The sequence below is a fragment of the Scardinius erythrophthalmus genome, assembly GCF_964197995.2.
Source record: "Scardinius erythrophthalmus genome assembly, chromosome: 6".
Taxonomy (NCBI): Eukaryota; Metazoa; Chordata; class Actinopteri; order Cypriniformes; family Leuciscidae; genus Scardinius; species Scardinius erythrophthalmus.
This window is the reverse complement of record NC_138226.1, coordinates 23,484,969-23,505,884: the sequence shown is the minus strand read 5'-3', so window position 1 is coordinate 23,505,884 and position 20,916 is coordinate 23,484,969. Positions and strand designations below refer to the sequence as shown.

At 38.5% G+C, this 20,916-nt stretch overlaps 1 protein-coding gene across 2 annotated transcripts in view; it reads right to left on the bottom strand.

Annotated features, from left to right (window-relative positions):
• The window catches only part of igsf3 (immunoglobulin superfamily, member 3), a 164,907-nt gene that overhangs the window by 47,099 nt on the left and 96,892 nt on the right, over nucleotides 1-20,916 (bottom strand). For both annotated transcript variants that reach the window (XM_081369291.1, XM_081369292.1), the window contains exons 3-5: nucleotides 16,571-16,990; nucleotides 7,441-7,827; nucleotides 908-1,315 (exon numbers count right to left, since the gene is read on the bottom strand). In XM_081369291.1, the coding sequence (XP_081225417.1) occupies nucleotides 908-1,315; nucleotides 7,441-7,827; nucleotides 16,571-16,990 (1,215 nt within the window). The remainder of the gene's footprint in view (nucleotides 1-907; nucleotides 1,316-7,440; nucleotides 7,828-16,570; nucleotides 16,991-20,916) is intronic.

Below are 20,916 nucleotides of genomic sequence, written 5' to 3'. Positions count from 1 at the left end.
TGAGTACATTTTCCTGTAACTGTGTGAGCTCAAGTGTGAGTTTGCATATGCTTGGGTGTTTGAAGCAAAAAACAACAGAATATTTATGATGTCATAAATATGACGTGTTGCAGACATTAAAAATACACTGCATGAGTACAAATATACTATAATATGCAAATACAGTGTCAGAAATGTACTTTATATGAAAGATTTTTTCAGCATTTATTTGAGATAGAAATCTTTTGCAACAATATATGGGCCAGATTTACTAATAGCTTACATCAGCGCAAACCCTCTTTTGGCCTTAAAAAAAAATAACTGTCAGGATTTTCACAAGACATGCAGTGAAAAATTTGCACTGAAAATATGTGGACAGGGTTATTTTTGCGGCTGACCTTATTGCATATGCATTTGTAGGAGTTTCCCTTTCGGACGCAAAATTTATGGGAGGAGAATATTTAAATGATTCATGCAAGGTGATTTACTAAGGTTTGTGCTCATCAATTTACTGGTATTTGCGCCATTATTTGCAGACCAAAAAAAGCATGTCTTAATGCATTTCTAAGCATTAAATAATAAGCATTTCTAAGCATGTCTAGAAATGATCCAGCTGCATCTGTGTTCTTCAATTTGTGTGTTGTCAGTAGATCATGTACAGAACTTTCCACTCCCATCTGCGCTTTTTTGGAATTGCGCTCTCATGCTAATTTGTCCTGTTTAATATATCCAGACCTTAAATGTCTTCAAAGTCTTTTGATTAAATTAAATGAACCCTTGCTGAAAAAATATCTTACAGACCCCTACACACACACACACACACACACACACATATATACATATACATACATGCGTACATGCATACATACATACATTCACACACAAATATATACTTTTCTTTCCCCTCAAACCGTGTATGTGGTCTTACCAACTGATTTTACTTTAGTGGTCTTGATGGCGGATTCGTCTCCAATCTGCTGCCAAATCCAGTCTGGTGCAGTTCCACTCTGGGACCACTCGGTGGCGCTGCATCTGTACTGGCCCTCATCTGTGGGGAAGGCATTATACAGGAACAGGGTGAATGTGTCGGGCCGAACCCGCTCCACCCGAACCTCTCCATAGCTGCTGCGCTCCCTAAAAGTGGGCCCAGGAGTGACCGTGCCCTCACGATCCACAGAAGCCACGTTCACGGCAGGACCCGCGTCCTCCTTGTCCGTCCACTGCCATATCACTGACAGGGGACCCAGAGTGTTGCTCACAACGCAGGTCAGCTGAATGGTCTCCCCCTCCATAATCTCTGAAGAGTTACTGGATAACGACACAGTGATGTTACTTCCTATGAGAGACAAGACAAACAAGAGTGGAATTTAGACATTGTTCTTTGGAAACATGACAGTTTATCATGATAATTGTAGAGTAAATTTACATCATGTATGAGTAAATTACTCATGACAAGCTGTACAAGAAATTATCATTGGGTGAAAATTTAAAGTCCTTCTAAAGTCCTCCTGCACAACACTCAATAATTGTATCCCTTAAAACGCATCTTTACAAATCAAAATTACATATTGAAACACATTTCATGTATTGCTCTCTAGAACGTTGGATAACCGTAATTAATTTGATTACCCTTTGGTTTGACTATGTTATCAAACAGCTTATATTGCTAATGTTACACAATCCATGTTCCCGTTCACCATCAGCCAGACAATTGCCTTCTAAAAATCAGCATCCTTAGAAATGCTACAAACATCATAGAAAGTCAGTGGAAAAAGACATATACTTCATCATAACATCATATTCATTCTTCACCACATTTGCTATACAGGTATGTACCCAAATTTTCCTGTCCCTTTTTAAAGGTTTCTTGCGCTCACTGTTAAAATTCCCACAGAGCATGGTAGGAATGATAGGAAAAACCCTGCCCCGCACGTTGACGGGATTGGTTGCAGTGACGGTTGGAAACGGGTGGTTTCAAACCGCGTTTTTGAGACTCTCTTCGGTACACTGCAGTTTTAAGAAGAAAATACTTGGCAATGTCGTTGACTGATGTATTTACACATGGTTTGTCTTAAAGTATAGAGCACATAGAGCACATATAAGCTAAATTAAAAAACTTGATTTTCACCACAGGGAAAGTACACAAGAACACCATTTTCTGCGTATGCATTAGGCGAGTAACCCCATCTACTTGAATGAAGAAAGCAGGTTACCAATACATTTAATTAACACATCAAATTAGCAATACATTTGTATCGTCCGCTTAGTTTATTTTGCCCAATTTCAGGCTGGTCAAGCTAATGCACATTCTAGAGCATTATGATGAGGTGATTCCTTTACTAATGAGGCAACAGGTTCATTTTAACGGAAAGGTCAGCACTTCAGTTTCTCTCATTAATTTACCACTGCAGATGGATGCTGATAATACCTTAAGCAAAAACACAAAGTTCCAGTTCTCCAACAGGTTCCTTTGAGTTCTACTGGACAGTGTATTTTTTTCATTCATTTTCTTCACATTCTTCATTAAAGACTTATAAGACATGAACTAGCCACCCCAGATGAATCACACACTACCAGAAAAAAAGTACTCTAAACCGGTTTCTATTTATATTTTGAAATGTAATATATTTCTGTGATACATACCAAGTTGATTAAGAGTACAGAAAGAAGAAATTTGCAATGGTTTCTGGGAGTGTGCAATTTTAATGGGCTATGGGTAGTGCATCTCTTTAATTTAAAGAATTATTTTTGAATAAAGTTGAAAGTGGCTTCTACAAAACCTTTCATTAGGTATGAAAGGTTTATACTGTATCTTTTTGTGGCGCTCTACAGCAGGCAGGGCCTCAGACTAGCAGGACTTTTAGGGTAGTTTTCTCATCAAGAGGTCTAGAGCCTGAGAGATCTTGTAAGTATCAGTGTAGATCAAAGCCTTCATACACATCTCCAGAGTTCTCGACAGGGATTTCACACCACCACATCCCTATAAAAGCAGTGTGTGATAAAACAAAAAATAGGACTTTAAAGAGACAAAGTTTGCACCCTTCCCATGGGTCACCCGAGCCTCCCTTCAGAAAGAGGCTGTAGCAGAACTTCTTGAGAAGAAAACCGCCATGACCAATCGGGCAAGGAACACAAGAGGCTTTGAATTTATGCATAACAAAAGCGAAACATCTGGGAATGAAACCTCTTCAATTGCTAATGTGCTCCTTTTCTAAGAGGACATGAAATAGAAGTTTACACAATGATCAGCTGGAGTATAGTACATGTACCATCACCCAACCTAGTCTCTCAGTCTCGTGTATTGTCTGAAAGACCTACTTAGATAGTTGGTGTGGCCTTGATCATAGAGAGAGAGAGAGTGTGTGTGTGTGAAGAAAGGGCTGAACACTGTGTTGTCTTGATTCCATGCTGTAGCTATCAATCTACTGCTCTAATAACCCTGCAAAAAATCTCTGTGCAGTTATAGTTATAGTTGTGGTGTGGACACTGCTTTTTTAAAACTTTTGTTATAGACATCATCCTGGATGAGAACAAGCCTGTTCATCCAAAAATGACAATTGTGTCAATTCACCTTTATGTCGCTCCAAACCTGTATGATTTTGTTTTCTGTGAAAGATAAAGTTTTTGTCCATACGATGAAAGTCCATGAGGTCTAAAACAACAACATTGGACCCCAATGCCTTTCATTGTATAGACAAAAAAACACCAAGAAATTTTTCTTTTACTGTATGTTCCACAGAAAAAATTTAGTCATACATGTTTGGAACAATGTTAAGGTTAAAGGGTAACTCTCGCCAAAATGCAACCTAGGGATCGACTATTTTTGACTGTCAAAATACCGGCGGACACAGTGCTACAGTGAGTTGTTCAAAATCTTTCTTTTTAGTAAACTCTGTGTACACAAACAATGTTCTAAATGCTCATGTGTAGAGCCCCTGGTGATACTTCGAGTTTTGATCTTATCATAGAAGTGCCCCAAGCAATCCCATTCAAAAGGCAATTTGACCGAAAACGAAAATACGGTCAAACTTAAAAGTGGCGTTTCCATTCTAATTACGCTTTTACACGAAAGTTTGCCTCGAGTAGATTAAAGCCTGGAACACACCAAGCCGACGGTCGGCTGTCGGGCAGTTTTTGTGCGTCGGCCGACTAAGTTTCCGACCGACTAAGGCTTTTTTTCGTCCGATTCGACATGTTGAATCGGCGTCGGGCCGTCGGTGAAAGAGGGAACTCTGATTGGCTGTTCAGCTTAGTGAACGAGTCAGTGCACGAGAGTAATAGCAAAACAGCGAGCAAAGTCAAAACGGTACAGATAGAAGGCTGTTCTAATGTTACGTCATCTTACCTGAGTGTTCCTTGGCGAATATTTCAATATTAACACTAGAGGATTGGAATAAAGAAAGTGTTTAGCAGGATTGATATTCAAAACGGTAAGCACGCACTGCTTTGTTTACGGTTTGTGTATCTGCAGCCGGAAGCGTCGGTTTCCCTTTTTGAATGACAAATATAGACGATTATATCTGCAGAAATAGACAGTTGTCTCATTTACACGCAGGTGTAGAACGCACATTCTAGCTAACAGTCGGCAGTAGTTCTCTCTGTGTGTTCAAGTGCAGCTTTTTACCCTGACGCGAGGCGACAACACAATCGGCTTTCATCAGCGCTAGTTCGTCGGCGTCGGCTTGGTGTGTTCCAGGCTTAACAAAAAGTTGCATTTTGGCGAGAGTTACCCTTTAATAAATGATGACAGAATTTGAAGTTTTTTGGTGAACTTTTGATTTATAGTCCCACTATGGTGAAAATTAAGCTTTTAATGTTGTTTATATGTCCATGTGGTGTTTTTAATATGCTTTAAGACAAACCATGTGCAAATTCATAAGTCAGCACTATTGCTGAGTATTTTCTCTTTAAAACTGCAGTAAAATTGCTGTTTGAAATTGCTGGTGTTTCTGACGTCACAAACTACCTTGTAACCAATCACGTGAACGTGTGATCGTCAACAAGTAGACCTCTGAGCTGGTGTGAGTGCATATAATTTGCATATTTATAGACCTGCATATACTAAATGAGGCAAGGGTGTAGAGTTACATTCACAAACAAATTATATGTAATTTTAGTGATCAAAGATGAGTTTTAAGGGATACAATTATTGACTACAGGGGGACTTTCAGAAGGAAACTGCCACTATCATATGAAAGGACCAATTACGTTTTTTTTTATCTAGCCTTTATTAAGGTTCTTGTAGAAACTTGTAGGTCCTTTAAAACCCTCTAAAAGCAGATCCCCTGGGGAGAAGTAAGGATTTCCCTCAACCTATAGAGTCTGATAGGACCGTTGCTGAAAAGGGTTGATTCGGGTGGCCAAGGTCCAAGCAGAACAGATTCTTACTAACCTTTGATTAACCTCCTCTCCCCCATCTAGCTCTCATCAACTCATTGAGCCCAGTTGTGGTTTCTTTGCCTGGGCACTGTAACATCCACCTTGGGGATCTATCAAGGCTGTGCTGATGGCGACGGTATTCCCACCATCATTTCATGCTTGTTAGACTTGGCTTTTCGAGTAGCTCTCGCTTGAAATGCAATGCTATTTCAAGGGCTTTCAGGACTCCACAAAACGAGTTGTGAAAAAATGCTGTGCATTAAACAATTTTACAGTCCTGTATTATCCACTCACAAGCACACCACCAGTGTCAGGGCAGCTACTCTGAAAGTGCAGCTTAGTATATAAACAATAGTAAAGCTACCCTTTCAAACAGAACTCTTTTGAAGGTATTTAATTGAGCATCGTCTTATTAAATAACTAGCATGATCATCAGATGATAATTTTTTTTAACAATCGGAATTGCATTTACACTACTGTTCATATGTTTGGGGTCCAAAAGCCTCTTATGCTCACAAATGTTGCATTTATTAGATCAAAAATTTATTAGATCAAAAATTATGTAAAAACAAGAATATTGTGAAGTATTAGTCCAATTTAAAATAGCCATTTTCCATTTTATTATTCATGTGATGGCAAAGCTGAACACATACACACACACATACATACATACAGTGTTGGGGAAAGTTACTTTGAAAAGTAATGCATTACAATATTGCACTACTCCCTTAAAAAGTAACTAATTGTGTTACTTAGTTACATTACTTTTGTGTTACTTTTTCTCACCTCTTCTGGGTGTTTTATAACAAAAAAGTGCTATTTTTAGCCAAATGTAAAGACCCTTTCACACCAAAAGTGAAATAATAATCCTCAGGCTGAAAGAAGTGCAAATTCACTCTTGTATAGTAGAGGGCAACGCTCAAACAAAGCTCTGCTGCCATTCTGGATAACGGAGGAATAGGACGCAGGAGAGAAAAAAATATAAAGTCATTTTTACTTCAGCAGCAAGTACATTGGTAAATAAACTGAAATTAAATGCATAAAATATTTGTTTTATTTAACATTTAATTTTTGGAGATTTGCATATAGTCTGATTTTGCATTTGACTGATTTTATTCATTTTGAGGAATACTGAATCTTTTTTGTGCAAGTCAGATGAGTAAATGTACGCTCACATTTAGTCTAGAACTACAATAACCATCATGTTTACACACAACGCCTCTGCACTTTTCTCAACAATGGGACAGGAGATCTGTCAGTCAATAAATTGGAAAAAGTAATTTGCGTTACTTATTTGAAAATGTAACTGAGATATTTTGTTGTAAATTTTAAAAGTAATGTAATACTTTACTAGTTACTTGAAAAAGTAATCTGATTACGTACCTCAAGTTATTTGTAATGTGTTTCCCCCAAAACTGTATGTATATGTAACCTAGATTTTTACCCATTACTCCAATATTACTAGCCAAGTAAACCTCTATATAAACGTTCTGTCAGATTATTTGATGTACATTAACAAGCTCAAGTACTGTAAAAAAAAACTCAACTTCTAAATCCCATGCCAACACGTTTTTCATGTTTTGTCAGGCTTTTATAATGAGCTGAATTTTGAAAGTTATCAGGATTTTGTTGTTCAAGTAAACACACACACGTGACAAAAACTGATGTAGCATTCAGTCACACAAAAAGCTTTGCTATTTTGAAAACAGCTAAACTACTTTTACACTACTGTTATTTCCCAACAGTGGGAGTCTGTGCACTATGAGAGAGCACCTGGCACAAGAACTAAAAAACAGCAGACAAAATATTGGTTGATACTGAGTGTATACTTTAGAAAGCATCAGCAAGAATAAGTAGAACTTAAATGGCAGTTTGCCTCCACAATATTACTAAATCAATTTCTGAACTCTCTACTTCTTTTAAACTGCTAGCTTATAAGCTAAACTAGATCAGAATAATCCATCAGAAGTGAGGCCGAAAGGTTCATAATTTCATTTAATAAGCGAGCTGTTGAGAGGTATCAGCCTACTACTCTAGGGGCCAGTTAGAAACAGAGGGCCGATGAAGAACTGTGATACTCACTCAGAGGGGTTACAGTGATCTGAACGTTTCGGGACCGCTTGCTGCGGTCGATGAAATCTCCAGTGGGGGTCTTTTCCCGCTCCGTCACTCTGCAGATGTATTTCCCAGAATCCTCCGGCAGTAGCCGCTGCAACTTGAGCAGGTGGATGGAGGGGCTCTCTTTGCGCACGGTCAGGAGGCCGGACGCTTCTCGCTCCACATAGTTGGGTCCCAGTACGGGCACGGCGCTGGGCCCGATCACGGCTACGGGTGAGCTGCTGAAGACCCACGACACCGAGAAGAAACGCTCTGGAACATTCTGAGCGTCAATGGTGCAGCGGAGCTCCAGCGGCTCACCAGCCGTGTAGGCCCGGCGCTCGGTGTTCACCTGGATACTAAAGTCCCGATCTGCGAGAGGAAGAGAGAGAAAAGATGATTTAGCCATGACAAAACAGTCCACATTAGACTAACTTCAAACCGACACACATCAAACGCAAACGAATCCTCATTTATAGGACTAATTTTCTTATGATATGCAGTTTGCGCGCCTCATCAGTAAAGCACTTTCTTCACTTCATTTGGCTTCTTCAGAGGTGATTGCCCCTGGGCTCTAATTACTACAACACACTTCCTGAGAAACACTCTAACTACATAAGTACATGGCACTGACACAGAGACAGGACTCAGGAAATGTACAAGGGGGGATGATGATGTGTGTTTTTACATGCAGTCATTATTTGCGTTTCACGCTGTGCACTGCTCTCCAAAATAACAGCACAGTAAACAGGCCTGTGCTAAAAGAGGAATTCACAGATCACAAGGAAACAAAGGCCAGTGGCTGTTTTTCCTTTTCTCCTGTGGTACTCAAGCAGCATGATGCTCCATTAGGACATTACTGCCCGCCTGAATGGAGCCGGTCTGCGTATTAGGACTAAATCAGCACGCTTCAGACAGATTAATTAGCAGTGGAGATGAAGAGCTGCACATGGAAACGAATGGAAAATCAACAGGATACATTAGGCGAATACATATACCCCTTTATTCTAAATCAGTCTGTTGTGGAAGAGAGGTCATCCAAATCTAAATTATGTCTGTGTTTGTGAGATGACTGCTGTTTGACTGATTTCTTTTTTCATGGGCAGATCAATCTTTCATAATAAGCATCAATGGCTAATCAGCACATTCCATATCAATAAATATTCTAAACTCCTACTTTTTACATCTATTATCAGTCCTAGTAAATTTTGGATTAAAAGGGTGGCAATAAATAGGCATTAATTAGGGTTGGGTGATACACTGAATATTCAAATTAAATTGTGAATGAAGCAACATTTACAAGGATTTTAATGTAAAGTTAAATGGTAAAATAACAACTTAAAAGCTACATGACATTTTTCACTAGCAATGTAATAACGGCTCTGTTCTTGGAGCAGATAAACTTAAAGTTTCGCTATTAATAAAAACGCTGCTTTCTTTCTTTAATAACTGCATTAGGCTGCTATAAGTGGCTCAAGTCTCCGTTACTACTGTAGCTCTAAAATTATGTTTTGGAATTAGCAACAGAGGCTTGGGATTAAATGCGTAAGAAATTAGTCCTACTCACAAGAGCATTTTACGGACAAGAACCTGACAAATCTCTTGAAATACAACATCTGAAGAACGTTTTGAGGTGTGGTAACTGTAGTACAAGTGGATTAATTGACTCCGGGCCGTTGAATTATTAGAAAAAGAATGCACACCCGAGGTGTAACGGCATTACCACCTCAGGTGTGCATTATTTCTCTAATAATTCAAAGGCCCGTTGTCAATTATTCCTTACTTCAGGTTTGTTTCAAAGAATCTATTAATAACTCTCAGATTCAACAATTTGTTTGTGTCATGACTCAAAAAATACTCTACCATTTATGGGCAGTATAAATTTAAATATTAATATGAATAATTGTATTGTTATTGTGTGCAATGCATTAATATTATCAAAATTAACAGTAAAGACAGTAAAATGTTTATATTATATTGTCAAACTTTGGAACAGTACTGTAATTATTTCATAAATAAATAATAAATGTGATATAAATATATAAGCACTGAAAAAAGGCTGGAAATATTGAGTTTCACTATCTTGCCCAACCTTAATGTTCGTGCATTTTGCGCATATGAGAAACAGTCATGCAGCAATCATCAAGGGCGTTCACTGATCAAGGACCCACTGTACTATGTAATCAAAGCCAAAAAACGTAAGGGAGATGGTATTGCAACAACAACAAAAAAGAGATCAAAAACAAAAAATATTTCCGCTTTAAAAAATAAATCTTGAATTATTCAGCAAGTAATTGTACAAATAATCCCACAGTTTGCAGTGATGTTTCAGCTTGCTCGACAGCTCAGAGAGGGAGACAGCAAGAGTACACTAGTTATACTTCATAATTTCTCCTCCATATGCCCTAAAAGAGATGATTGACAGACAGGAGCACAAAAGTGCTTTGTACAAAAGTCGCACAAAGTAACTATGTTCCCAGAACCCAAGACCTCAGGGGTTGGCAACTTATTAGAATCTAATTATGAAGACATTCTACCTCCTTTTACAGCTTTGTTATAGTCAAGTACAGTACAATAAGATGATTGTGGACAAATGTGGCATTCATAAGGAGAGGGATACTCTCAAAGTCACATGAATAAAGAATTTAGAATGGGAAAGAAATGTTAGGATTGAGGGTTCACAGCATGAATGACGCCATTAGATTTGAATTTAGTATGCACAATAGATTTGTATGACAGCTAACTAGAGAGAGAGAGAGAGAGAGAGAGAGAGAGAGAGAGAGAGAGAGAGAGAGAGAGAGAGAGAGAGAGAGAGAGAGAGAGAGAGAGAGAGAGAGAGAGAGAAAGAGACAATTGTGTTGCGACGGAGCGGTTATAACTGTGGTAGCTGGAAGGGGGCTGTATGAACAAGCTGCTGTATGGGATTCGCTGCCAAAAGCTTTGTCACAAAACGAGTCCATCGATCTGCTGTAGTATGTGCTTCAATGAGCCGTCTGATGTCCTATTAATGCTTACCGCACAACTTCTGTTTTTTCCCCACAGTTCACCAGAGCAATAAACACATTAACAGACAGAAGAGAGAAAACACACAAACGTTTACACGTTATGAACATGACATATGGTGTGCATTGAGCTAATGTCAACATAAATATGCAAAATGGAGTAATCACACATGACCGAGCGCGTAATCGCGTGGCTCTTTTCTCCAGCTTTGAGCTTCCCTGCTGGAAAATCCAGTTTAATGTGTTTTTTTGGAACATGGTTACTGGTTTCTAGCTGGACCAAGTTAGTTATTGGCCACCGTGCTCCAAAAACCAGCTTGAGCATCATGACCAGTTGACCAGCTAGAAAACACAGCTACTAGCTGAAACCAGACTTTTCCGGCCAATCCAGCCCAGTCAATTCAGTCAACTAAAAATAAAAATACATAAACTGGCTCAAATCCCACAAAAAAAGACCCACCCAATCACTCCTGCACAGACAAGTGCACTTTCAATTGTGCCTAACAGGACAGAACCCAGTGAGCATCTTGTCTAGCTAGAAGGGGACTTGGACACAGCCAGCTAGAAAAAGGGATTACAGACAAATCTGTCTTCTCTCGTCTCAGTGTTGCTCTTGAAATGCTCTCTGGAATTTCTAATGGGAATCTCAGTCAGGTGAAGCCTGGCTTGCATACTGAAGGATCAGGTCGTAATGACTTCACCTTGAAAATCCATTAAATATTTGTTTAAAAACAACATTCTAATAAAGTTCCCAGCGTTTTTAATAAACCCTTCTTGTATGCAATTTCCAGCATCTTTTAAAGAAAATGTGAGCTGTAACAAACTCACAAAATCATTATGTGTATTTAGTTAGTGTTGTTTGTTAGAAACTGGGACACTTGACCGGGAGGTGCTTAAGTTGCATTAAAACAAATTACTATCTCTAAAGGCTTTCAAAGACCATTTACTGTAGATGGCTCCACATTCTGAAACTTTGAAAAAGGCACTTACCAATAAACATGATAAATGAGTTTATTATAAGCAACTGATTCAGTTCACCGTTTCAAATCCACTCTTAGCTCTGTTAAAAGTCTTCTCTGATGTCCACTCAGAGTCAAAGATTCTTGCACCAAAACATTGGTTATTTAGTGTTACATGACCATTTTTCACTCTCTCTGAAGCAGAATGCAGACTTAAAATTTTTACAATTGACCCTTCGCAGGGAGTTTGATTGACAGGCGATCTGAACAACATACTCTGCCATCCGCTGAATCCGCCATTTTTGTCCGACACAGCAGTCAGGAGAGTTAGTAGATTAATGTTGGAGGACTTGAACTTGAAAAACTGTGTATTGACGTCTTTCCGCGGTTAAAACAACATTCCTTCTAATGTTCATTCGGTTTATTTGATGCTATAAATTAACTAGAAGGAAGAGATGATCAGTTCACGGGCAGCTTTAATTGAGGCTCTACAGTGATCTGTCATGACACATTAAAAAGCCACAAAACAGTATTTATTGCTTAAATTTCTTTAAAATAAAGACCAAATTTGAAAGGTGAGACTTTGTTTCATATCAAAAGTAACCTGGTCTGTCCTGTCTGTCAGCGCATTTTCAGTGTCCTCTCTGCGTGAGAACATGGAGTGGCGTGAGAGCGGCGTCACTTGTCAGACATGGCAACAGTAACTAAAGGGGGCGGGTCTTTGCGAACAGTCAATTGGCTAGACTACAGATGTAGTTAACACTGTTTTATCGTTTGCAATCTGTTTACAAAATATAGGGCAGAAATGTTCCAGAAGCAGATTTTGTTCAAGGTGGTCATGCAAATTCACTGTTGACCAACAGAAAGCTGCTTGATTTTAAAGTGACTTCTGCATGAGTGGTGCTTCATACATTGCTACACTATTTACAATTGACCTTTTTTTGCCCAAATTGCAGCAATTTAATTTAACTTTAATAATCACATTGGCCAAAATGTTGAATATTGAATATGCATTAATTAAATTTGGTGATCGAATGTTAAAAAGCCTATGATTGTGACGGTAGGACGGTTTCTGAATAACCTTTAGAGCTTAGTTTCAGTAAATGGTCTGAGCAGACGGTCTGAGCAGACTGGGAAGAGAGCTATACATTGTATTTCAGACTTTTATTCCAAAAGAGCAAGGAAAACTCTGTTTTCCACAATAACCTTAAAGGGATAGTTCAGCCTAAAAATATGATATTTTGATTTATTTATTTTTTTTGGTCCAATTGAAGTCAGTGGTTGGTTTTGTTACCAAAATTCTTCAAAATATCTTCCTTCATGTTCCTCAAAACAAAGTCATATGGGTTTGGAGCAACATTTTTTTGGTTGATATACCCAAACTCCACTTACAGTCAAGGTATTCAGTGTTAAATGACCATGTACCAAGAATAATTGATCAGGTGAGCTGAAAGGAAGTGGATGAGTCTCCAATCTGTCTCTATGAGGAGCTTGTCTGGTCTGCATTCATCGCACCCTGATCCTACACACAAATCACATGCATTAGACTCGGTCCCCATCTGTAGCCTGGCTCTGTGGAGGTGCCCTTGGGAGACAGCCATCCAACATCCACACCCTAAAATCACAACCTGTCCTCTCCTCGTCCAATCCACCCACCCCTGGGACTCTTGACCAATAACAGGGCTGAATTAACATGCCACTCGCAGCTTCCTTTCCGAAAAGTGTTTGATGAGGAGGTGTGCTGTCACCTCCCATTCTCATCAAACCGCTGGGCCAGCGTGCTTTGAGATTGAGTTACTGCCCTGTGTTCAGTCAGTCAGAGAGAGACAGCGCTCATGTCTGCTGTACATGCTGTCTTATGCTTAGGATGGAGCTATGGCTCTGTAATAAATTGGAAAGTAATGGACTAAAGCCAGAGATGAGGGTGGTATTTTTCAGCCCCAGCCTCTGTCCCATGAAATATAGCTATTCTGGAGAAGGGGAGAGAGAAAAAGTTCAGATCTATGACACCCTCTACATTGTGTTCTCACAATATCTCACATAATATGACAGCTGTGAGACACACAGTGCAAAATTTAGTCATTATTGATTGAAAATCAAACTTGGTGCTATAGAGACGTGCCACGACAGGTTTGACCAGTGATATCAAACAACATCGGTTCTAAAGGCCAAAAGCCTGGCAAAGTGTCTAAAGGTGCCTTATTTGCTTTGACAACAACTGAAAGGGATAGGTAAAGGTGCAGTATGCGATTTCTCAAAATCGTTTTTGAACACTGTTATATTTGGAATCAACCGAAACAAACACATCCCTCCCTTCATTGCTCCACCCCCAAAATGCACGAACATGCAATGCAAGAGTTTCTCTTTAATCATTGCAGAAGCAAAGCAAAAATATTTGTGAAAAATAAAGCAAAGATGGTGAACAAATGACAGAAGCACAAAAAAATAACATACAGCACAAGAGTACATACAGTGCTATGCATAAGTTTAGACACCCATGCTAAAGTTGACTAAAAAGAGGAATAAAAAAATCATCTTTTGGAAATTTAACTTAATGCCTTAATTAAAAAAATTAGGATAAATCCAACCTTTAAGGACACCAATTTTCTTTATGAATGAATAATGTATTGTAAATAAATAAATGTTCTTATTTAAAATACAGGGTGTATAAGTCTGGACACCCCTATGTTAAATTCCCATAGAGGCAGGCAGATTTTTATTTTTAAAGGCCAGTTACTTCATGGATCCAGGATACTATGCATTCTTTCACATTATTCATTCACAAGAAAATTGGTGTCCTTAAAGGTTGGATTTTTCCTACTTTTTTTAATTAAGGCATTAAGTTCAATTTCCAAAAGATAGCACTGTACAAGCAAGTACTTACATGTACAAGATTACATACAAGCAAAAGTTCGGTGTTAGACGTCAGCCGCACACCGGCTCCAGACATGACACTCAAAACCAATGTTACTCACGTATGGAGCAGAAACAATGCAACCTCAGTGTCAGTTTTCAGGCCTTCCTGCTTAGGTCTCTCCAGCACTGGAAAGCTTTTCTAATATTAAAATCGGTCCTAGAGCTCTTGCCTGATCATAGCCATTTTTTTCCAGTGATATTCCTCTGAGCTTTCTCTTTTGTAATGTCTCTCAGCCATATCTCTTTCGAAAGTCTTTCTTCAAATCTCCCTCCTGCTCAGCTCACTCTCTCTCCTCTTACATCATGACTGGACACGCTCCCTACTGCTGATTGGCTACAAGTTTGATGTGCCATTTTTCAAAAATTCAAACATTTCATTCAGAAATGAAAGTTGTCATCATTTAATCACCCTTATGACATTTCTTTCTAATGTGGAACACAAAATATATACAGTATTTTGAATATGTTGCACTGTCTTAAAGGGATAGTTCACCCAAAAATGTAAATTCTATCATCATTTCCCCAATCCCAATTCTCTGTCTTACCCCTTCCCCTTCCCCTTCCCCCTTCCCCCTTCCCCTTAGTTTTGCACGTTCACGTGAGAGTGCAAAACTAAGGGGAAGGGGTAATGGGAAGGGGTAAGACAGAGAATTGGGATTGGGCCTTACTCTCCATCATGTTGTTCCAAACCTGTATGACTTTGTTTTGTGGAACATAAAAGACCTTTTGAAGAATGTTGGCAACCAAACCGTTTTAGTGACCACAGACTTCCATTTTTTAGACAAAAAACACTGAAATATTATCCTTTCTTTCTTTTCCCTCTCGTTCTGTACTATGTTCACTTTCATTGTTCAGACAATTGAAACATTTTTCAAAATACCTCCTTTTGCGTTCCACAGAAGAAACAACATTGTGAATTTGGAATGACATGAGGGTGAGTAAATGATGACAGAATTTACATTTTTACCAATTAAAAATGTTGGTCATCAAGCAGATGTCAGCCATTGGTGATTACTCAACTGACGGATTGGTGTCATATGAGTCGATGCGACTGGCTCATTACCTGATGCTAAGAGACCACTGAGACTTCATTACGCAATGCTCTGTGATAACCCTCATGATACTCACAATATCAATGAGTGGAGTGGACATGTGAGAGCCAATGCCTGCTCTGTCCTCAATGACAGGGAGTTCAATGTTAAGAGGATCAGCAACCACGGCTCAGGGACTCAGGTAATGTGCTTAATTTTAGATAGTGATCAGCTCACAGGGCATATTGAAGCATTTCTGCAGGGAAGTAGAGTTATGCATACCCTGTTTTACAGAGCAAGGTAACCATACGCATGACATGTGCACATCTGTGGAGGAAAGTTTTTGAAGAAATTATCACCTTAGTTAGAGCAAACACTATGTTTAATTTATATAAAACACTAAAATTTCTTTATATGTATTATAATCAAAAACAAGATTGTGAAGGATAGTACAGTTTGTTGAATATGTCGCACTGTCTTAAAGGGATAGTTCCAAACCTGTATGACTTTGTTTTGTGGAGCGTAACCAAACCGTTTTAGTGACTACAGACTTCCACTGTTTAGATAAAAAACACTGAAACATTTCTCAGAATATACTCTGTGTTCCACAAAAGAAAGAAAATCATTCAGGTTTAGAACAACATAAGGGTGAGTAAATGATATCAAAATATAAATATTTGGGTAATTATCCAGTCTTAGGTCATGTATAATTGTCCAATTTCAGAGTTGTTTGTCCAATGTAAATGTTTTGGAAAGATTTGTGTTCTATGTTTCATCAGCTGATCGAATGACACCCAGATACACAATACATATCCTTCAAGAATCACAAATGGAAGACTTTTTTTGTAAATTATTCATTAACCATTCTTATGTTAGTTTACATAAGACTGAATTTATGCACAGTATGCAAATTCTTTCACATTTCATGAATGAGGCCTATTGAAACCATCATACAATACTTCTATCCCTCACAGACTCATTTTTATTCATATATCACATTAAATATGATGTCTACTTTGTCTAGGCACTAAATATGTGCTTTTCCACCTCTGAGAAGAAAACAATGCTTTTCTTTACCAACACCTCTTCTATTCAATGTGTTAAATTAAATAAATCTCAGTGTATAACAAGCAATTAGGATCTGAAAGAGCAATTTCCTTCTGAAAGAGCAATCGGAAAGATGCTGTGTTGGACCCCCCCCCCTCACCTGTGGGCTGAACTTTGACAGACGTCTTCTCTGACTCCATCCGGGTCATGGCGTACCAGGAGCGATCCGGGTCCTGGATCCATTCAGAGGCCTCGCAGTAGAACTCTCCCTGGTCTGTGGGCTGCAGTTTGTAGATGGTGAGACGGTAGGATGTGGCGCTGGTCTTGTCTAGTCGCAGGTCACCTGAAGATAGACGTTGGCGGTACTGTCCCCCCGGCCTTAGAACGAAGTCCCGTGACAGAGTGACCAGATCACGTGGACCAGAATTGGGGTCATCAGCAGGACGTAGGTACCAGCCCACAGACACGTGAGTATGCTGGGATGTCTGACGTGTGACCTCACAGCTCAGCTGTAGAGTGTCGCCCTCCACTTTCGAGAGAGTTTGAGCAGTGGCCGTCACTGTCAAAGAGTCTGGGATCACTGTGGACAAAACCAAGGGATGAGGTTAGTTTGAGAGTAGAGTTCATGAACAACAAAACACACCCTTAAAGCCATTCAGTCCGTGTCCTATTAACATTTAAACAGGATTCTTTCCTGCAGGGTAGCGCAATCTCAACCCTTTTATTAACTTATAGCCTCCAGAAAAAACAAGCCTCTTTTTGTCCTCAACAACCCCTTACTCTTTTTCTCCCACTGTCAGCCTCTGGGTTTCCAATAAAATATGGCAGAATAAAAAAATAAATAAAAAAAAACAGAGAATGAATAGAGCACAAAATGAAATATGTACATGCTTTCTTAGGTCAGAATATATACTCTGCACAAGAATCTATATGATATATTAAAATTCCGTCTGAAACCGATAAGCCAATAATTATTTTTATGTTATAACCGACAACCAGTTAATGACCAATATCAAAAAAAGATATACTATTTTGTAAAAAAAAAAAAATAATAATAAAAAAAAAAAAATAATAATAATAATAATAATAATAATGAATTTATATGAAAAATGAATATTCACCATTACATTTATTTTTTTTTTAATAGTGTTTTTAAATATTAACTTTAGGTAATCATTAGATTACGTCAAAGGTAATCTAAATGCAACTATAAATGATCATGCACATAACTTAACATAACATAATTTTATTTGCATTATTACAATTATAAAAACTATTTAGAATAGTTTGTTTTACAATACAGCTACAGGTATAATAGTAGATAGTTACAGTCAATATGCTTACAGTAACTTAGATCAATTTTAAGGCACAGGCATTTTAATGTAAATGTATCACCTGCTAGAACACTAGGATTTGTAAGAGCACAAATTAAATATGCACTCGTGTACTTGCCTTAAGTATGTTTCTGGTCTTACCCTTATGGGTTTAGCCTACACAGTTTCTCTCTTTCTCTTGTGTGCAGTGCCATAGGCTCACATACTGTATGTAAACAGCTTGCTGCAGATGCACATGTCGTGAACACATGTTTGCATGAAGCTGGGGAAGCATGAAAGAAGAACAGACCCGGTCGCAGATAAACCAATATCCAAACATAGATTTCTTTTTCGTGGACAGCTTGCTATGCTGCCCGAACCCACGCTTGCACACTCCAGCTCAGCAGAAAGGCATTCCAGCACATTTCTGACACCGCGGTTCCATCCTGTAGCGCCGAGCAGACACAACATGATATTCTGCATCCCATTACCGCAAGATGTCTTTGTGCGTTGCTAGCATTGATTAGCACCAGTCAGATCTTCAGCCCGGGAACGACGTCTCACAGGCTGTGAAAAAAACAGCTCTGACATCACTGTGCGAGAAATGGATTTTCGTGTCAAACCAAAATCCTGGAAATAAATCTGTGTGACATCTTGCAAACTGCAGCTGCAATATTTATCTGACTGAGGTGCTGACAGCTGCCAATGGCTCCAATGCCTCAAGTTTCTTTTTCCAAAAATAAAAAATTAATTAAAAAAACATTACAAATCCTGATATAGCAGGCCTTTAGCAAAATAAAAATGAACTTTTGAGTTAATGGAGCACGATGACTATTTGTAGATGTCAATAAGACCTTTTTCCAAACTGTAGCAGAGATAAAAATTATTTAAATGACTTTCCAAAAAGAATTATAACACAATATAAGTATAACAGAAAAAAGTGCTTTTGAAATTTCAATTGAAGTATATTATGGATGGATCTTAAATCGCTGGGCCAGTTCTGGGCTGATCATAGGCCAAGAGGAGATGTATGGAAATGTAATATTGCTGGCAACGAGTGATGAGATGCATCTGGTGCTTCCTGCACCTTGTCACCCATACCCATTTCGTGTATCCAGCATTGCATGTCTCCAGCACTGAAGCGGGTCCAATGTCAATCCAGCCAGAACCTGGAGTAGCACGTAATGAAATGTTCCTGGTGCACCTTGCCACCTTGGTAAAACGGTTTTTGAAGAGCCTGAGGAAAACTTAAGTGCATGTACCTGGCTTATGACAGCTAGACAACATTTCAGTTGAAGAATATCTAATTAACATCAAATTATTCAAGGATTAAATTGACATAAGCTTCTACCTGAGATTGGAACACATTCCTGAGGTTTAATTCACTAGCACATGGTGCTAGCAACGGCAAGGTTATTGGTTTGGTTGGCAGGGAATGCATTAACTGCTCGAACACAATATGCAAGTTGCTTTGGTGAAAAGTTGGGATGCACTGATAATAAAATTGTGGCTGATGCTAATATGACAACAGTTATTTTCATATTATAGCCTGGCTAAGCCAGATAAATGGTTAAAATTATCTAATATTATGTTGAAAAAAATGAAATACATGTACATTAAAATAAACCAGTCAGGCCCCTTGTCACTCCTACTGTCTCATCAATGTGAGTGTGTGCTGCGGTCCCGAGTTTGCTTGGGCCATACGCTCTTCTGTCCAGGCGAGTCGTTTTGTGTGCGGAATGTGGTGTACGGATCCTGGCACTTAGGGCTAGTTTGGTTTCGGTTCGGTGTCGGGGTTCGGACATTCATGCTCCGTGTGTTTGTCTTCTGTTGTGAGTGCACGGGATGAGCATTTTTTCGGTGTAGCACACAGTTTGTATTTCGGACATGTGCTTTCATGTTATGTTATGTGTGGACATGCAGTCAGTGAGAGCTCTCATTGGCAGCCTTGTTTGTGTCATGGCTCATGCTTCAGATCTTAAACTGACATTAGCCTAATAAACCTGCTGCTGTGATGTCTGTTATTAATGTAAATCAAAGAACAAATGACTGACTGCTCTTGACGGAATAACTTTTGTAGCTTTAATTAGGATTAATCTACATTTAATTATAATTTATGAAGTGAAGACTGAAGCGTTTGATAACTTTATTCAGTTTCTGTATATTTCCTACACCAAAGAAATGCTGTACAAAATCTGCCAAATTCTGACAGTAACATACTGCTTTGTGCTTTCCATTACAACAGTAATGTACTGTAGAAAACGATGCATTCTGCGCAATATCTGTTAGATAAAATATTTACAGCATACTGGTCTTTATGCTGTTTATACATTAATGTGCAGATTAAATGTGAAATTATTACAATATAAAAATATGTTTAAAAAAGTAATGTTAGGTGCGATTAATTACAGAAAAAATGTGCGATTAGTTAATTTTTTAAAAATCCAGATCCAGAGTTTTTCAACTAAAAATTATATGAATTAAATATAAAAATATATCTATGAATATGAATAATATACCTAATATAACATATACTACATATCCTTACAATCTTGGTAAATGGCCACTATTATATTAATTGCCTTTAATCAATATTGTAAGGATATATAGTGTATGCCTGAACGAACAATTCCAGTCAAATGCATAAATGCAAGTCCTAATATGATAACAAATTTGATTATGCTTTCAGCAACAGTATAGCAATAAGAGTCCTCTCTGCTCCACTTAACACATTATATTACAAATTCTTCCTGAAAATCAGCAAAGAAGTCTGCAGATTTAGTCTGGGAGTTGGGGACTAAGAACTGTAGAATGTGCAACTGGGTTCAGCTGAGCCACTTGACATTATAATCTTAAATAGAGGACTTCAAACTCACTCTAAAAATTCGGGTTTTCCAGAGAGCTGCATGAAAGCCTTTCTGAATCAATCAGCCTGTTTTTTTCTTTGCAACTGGCCCTGAATAAATAAAAACCTATTGAGATGTAAGCTTTGAGCGAACAGACTCATACATACGCTGCTTCGGCATTACTGCACATGTGAAAATGAATCCACTAGGTTTCAGCAAGTTGGTTTACCTGCATGCACATTAGGAGCTTCTGCACATAAGAACTCAATTATTCAACTTCATGTTTGCTCACACATTATCACTGCTGAGCTAGAGCGCACAACCCACACAAAAGGTACGCAACACTA